Source organism: Nannospalax galili, unplaced genomic scaffold, assembly GCF_000622305.1.
Source record: "Nannospalax galili isolate Female #2095 unplaced genomic scaffold, S.galili_v1.0 scaffold95, whole genome shotgun sequence".
Lineage (NCBI taxonomy): Eukaryota > Metazoa > Chordata > Mammalia > Rodentia > Spalacidae > Nannospalax > Nannospalax galili.
In genome coordinates, this window is record NW_008342393.1 from 3120765 (window position 1) to 3124973 (window position 4209).

The window sequence follows — 4209 nt, forward strand, 5'->3', positions numbered from 1 at the left end:
GGCAGGCTCTGGGGGAACTCAGAGCACAGAACTGCTCTGAACTAGGCCAGCTGGCCAGAAAGAGGGATGTGCAGCTGAACTAAAAAAAAATCTTTTTTCCATTTAGAGGTTTAAATGGAGGTGAGCAGGGGAGAATCCAAATAGTAGCTGTCTGGAAGTTGTTCAAGGAGGCCTGGGAGGGCGCGTTCTTCCTGGCAGCACCCTTGGGCAACCCTGCAAGTTTTCTAACAGGCACTCCAGCTGGCTGCAGGATCCTAAGGTTCCTCTGGCAACCAGGGCCAAGACTGTCCCTGTAGGAAATACAGCTCTCTAACCCTTGATGACAGATTTTATGGCCAGATTAGTGAACAGCAGAAAACTTGGGTGTTAAAAGGGGCCAAGAGAGCCCTCCTTCCTCCCTGCCCGTCTCCTAGGAATCTTACAGCATAGATTTTATCCATGACTTTACCTGCTTTAGCTGAGTAGTTGGACTCCTGCAGTCAGAAGAGTAGGCAAGACCAAGCCAAGTGGGTCTTATATTTTGTTTACATCCCCAGCTTTAAGCCAAAGCTGTGCTTTTCATATATCTAGCTAATGCTCTCTCTTGTCCTCTTTCCGCAGTCCACCCCCCACAGCCAAATATGACCCTTCGTCTAGTTATATCATTCAGAAAATGTTACTCAGGGAAGAGGAAGAGAAAAAGAAAGACCCTTGAGCGTTATTTGATCCCAATCAAACTTTGCACGCTCTTCTGCCTTTAAATTATAGCCTGACCCAATGCTAAATTGCTTGCTGCCTGGATGAGCAGAGTCCAGTTAAAAATCCTACTTGGTGAGGAGGGGGCGTATTATTCAGGTTGCTTTTTTATTGTTATTTATTGTTGCATAAAGACTGCAATTACTAACCTTGGACTGCCAGGATGCAACATAAAAATGAAAATCAACCCTCACTTTAAGACTGAGGGCCCGGAAGGGTTTTCACCCCCTCCCCAATACCACCAAATATATACTCCTAATTAAGCCATGCGGGCGCATCGCTTACAATTAGAATTATGCAACTCTTCAGCAAGCAGCCATCGCTTTTCTTTCAACGAATTAGCTCCATATTTCAGCCTCGCTGTCTCCTCGCTCTTATCGGCTCTAGCGACGCGGCGGTGACATTTCATCTTTGACAGACCCTCTCTATCCTCGCTCCAATGTGATAAAACTTTTATGGAAACACAGTAAGAAATGAAGTTTTCCCAAGGAGCGTGGAAACCGGCGGGGGGGGGTACATTATTTATGCTTGGCTCCAACAGCTTTCCTTAACCTCTTCTCCCCGTCCCAGGCAGAACGCAAACTAAACTCCTCTCCTCTGCCCTAGGTTTCATTTAGTGATTTAATTTCACTGTAGTTTTAAGGCTTGATCTGAGAGGTCTACGTAAGCCTGGTATTTTGTTGTGGGTTTTTTTTTTTTCCAGATTAATCATTTTCCTTTGTTTTCATTTTAGACCCAATGAGGGTTGGGCTTCAGGTCACGTGACAACCTCTTTGTAGCTCCAGAAGAGAACTGTAAAGTTTAGGTTGCCCGAAAGAAGTAATAATCAGTCAGATTTGGGTTTGGTTTGGGCTGAGGGGTACACAGAAGTCGTGGTCAAAGAAGGGAGCAGAAAAAAAGGTCAATGACTGAGAAAAATCGAGGGGCAGAGAGGCTAAATAGACAGCGCCCAAGAATTCCCTTCCCTCCCCCAACTTGTTACTTGAACCTTATTGTAGAATGGTCCAGACTGGTCCAGACTGGTATGAATGTGAAAAACTAAATTTAAACCTGAAGAGAAAGTGGGGGGAAGGGAGACAGAGGCCTGAGCCTGGGACAAAAAGGCCAGGAAAGTGTCTTCAAATGCCCTTCTCCCCTGTGGAGAGATTTGGCAGTCACCAGCCTTGCTATCTAAATTGGACCACCAGGACAAGATAAAATTGATAACAGAAAGTTTATTCAAGAATTGTTTGACAGACACTCTTTTTAGTAAGGGAAAAAAGTAACTACAGAAGAACAAAGAAAGTTCCAAAAGGGAATTAACTCTAAATCTACAAATTCAGGACTATACAGCGACCAGTAGGAGCTGAATTCATGCCTTTTAGAACTAATTACAATTGCTCATAAGTACGAGTTTAACATAAATCTACAGCTCTTTTCTAGAATACAATAAAAACTAAAATAGCTGGTTTTACATGACAAACACAACATCCTTTATAACAAGTAAATACTAAAAAAGTACAATTTTTTTCCTTTTTGTGTCCCTCATATAAATACATAATGTAGGGGGATAAATAATACAAAAAAGAAAATATTTCAACAGGCTATAACCAATAAATATATATGAAAATGTTCACTAGAACACACGCTTTTTGAGCGATGCTGGACTTCTGCAGGCCCAGGCACCTCTCACAGTTGTTTTTATATCCATTAAAATGTAAACTCTAAGTGCAACAAAAGTGTCCTGTCAGGTGCTTGAGCAAGGCACACAGGCCCAGCTGCAACCCCCGCCTGGGACAGACAGTTTGTTCAAATATACCCTGTTTTCACGTTAAGTCAAGAGAGCAACAAAAGAAAAGAAAATCAGAGAATTTCATATGGATTGCTTTCTGTGGAGAGAGTGGGATGGAGCTGGGACAAGAGGCTGCAGGACAGGCAAGCCTTCAGTCCTGACAACTTGCCTGGCTTAGCCTCTTAACCTTTCCTTAAAAGAAAAAAATATATATATTTATACTATAGGCAGCTCTAACTTTCAGGATCTCTCACCATCCCTGAGCCCTCTGGAAATTGTAATCAATGGTGGTGGGGTATAGATATGAATATCCTAGAGCAGAAAACCATGAGGCTAGAAATGGTGGGCATAAGAAGAAACCTCAAACAGAAAGGAGAAAATTGAGGCTTCAGGGAAGTGGGATGGGAATAATATTTTGTGCCCATGGGCTTAAATGTGTTTTCTTATTTTCTTAAGGAGAGTGAGAGGGGGGAAAAAAATCAAGATTGGGGGAATTACCCACAGAGATGGAAGGTAAGTTGGTTGGTTGGTGATAGCCAAGCCATGTCTTGTTTTGTTTTGAATGTGCTTCTCTGCCTTGTTTACCAACCTCAGCTCCCTCTACTCCACTCTCTCTCCAACCTGGAATTCCAACTTGGTAGTGCTGGAGCCCTGGGATTGATAGGGTCCTCTCTAACCAGCTGTGGATGCCTTTCCAAGGGGTTGGCAAGCACATGGAACCAGGGGTGAAGGACTTAAAGACAATCCCTCTGGCCAGGGAGGAGAGAGGAACCCCAGGCCTGTTCTGCGCTGGAAACCTCGCCTTTCAGGCCTCCAAGCTGCTGCACCCCAACGGACCCACAAAGCATCACAGCCTCCCTGGTCCTTGACCTCATCGCCCCCCCACGCCCCTCCCATCACAGGTGTGTCAGTTTGGGCGCTTCTTGGATTCTACCCTGAGGCGGCGCGTGGTGGGAGGAGAGGTCTGTGTAGGTGGGGTGGGGGTCGCAGGGTCCGTGATGCTGGCTGGGGGCCATAGGGGGCGCCCCGTTGTAGTCCAGGTTCCCCGAGGGGTGGTGGGAAAGGTGATTGAGGCCGTAGAGGGAGGGGCCGGCAGGGGGCGGCAGCGGATCCGCGTAGCCGCCCCCGCCCACGTACACCGGGCTGCCCTGCATGGTGGGCGTCCCGTAAGCGCCCCCGTTGGCTTGCAGGACGTGGGGCTCGTAATCGGGTGCCGGGGTAGGGGGGTACTTCTGCGGGGCGCCGCAGCCTTTGAGAGGGGGCTGGTAGTTTGAGGGCAGCGCATAGGCATTCTGGTGGGCTTTGCCGAAGGCGGGCGGGGACGGACTCTCGTAGCTGGGGGTCATGGAGTGTAAGGCGTTCATGAAGCCGGCCGTCGACTGCATTGGCTGCGGGGGGCTGCCGGCTGGAGAGGGGCCCCCAGAAGACGAGGCCAGCCCCTTGGCCTTCTGGTCCTTCTTGTACTTCATGCGCCGGTTCTGGAACCAGATCTTGATCTGCCTCTCGCTGAGGTTCAGCAGGTTGGCCATCTCCACGCGGCGCGGCCTGCACAGGTAGCGATTGAAGTGGAATTCCTTTTCCAGCTCCACCAGCTGCGCGCTGGTATACGCTGTCCTCGCGCGCTTGGACGCCGCCGACCCCGGGGGGCTCTTGTCCCCTCCCCCGCCGCCGCCGCCGCCCCCGCCGCCGCTGCCTCCGCCCCC

At 48.8% G+C, this 4209-nt stretch overlaps 1 protein-coding gene and 1 long non-coding RNA gene across 3 annotated transcripts in view; one reads left to right on the plus strand and one right to left on the minus strand.

The window, feature by feature from the left end:
* Window positions 1-4209, plus strand: part of LOC115071290 — a 5654-nt gene extending 1445 nt beyond the window's left edge. The window contains exons 1-3 of one of the 2 annotated variants that reach the window (XR_003850388.1): window positions 615-1201; window positions 2963-3408; window positions 4090-4209. This is a non-coding gene — a long non-coding RNA (uncharacterized LOC115071290). Of the gene's footprint in view, window positions 1-614; window positions 1202-2962; window positions 3409-4089 lie in introns of those variants that run through there. The other variant, XR_003850387.1, reaches the window with a different exon arrangement.
* Window positions 1930-4209, minus strand: part of Hoxb3 (homeobox B3) — a 7187-nt gene continuing 4907 nt past the window's right edge. Inside the window, exon 5 of the mRNA XM_029566064.1 lies at window positions 1930-4209. This exon is cut by the window's right edge and continues 28 nt beyond it. Within this exon, the coding sequence (XP_029421924.1) occupies window positions 3403-4209 (807 nt within the window). The 3' untranslated portion in view covers window positions 1930-3402.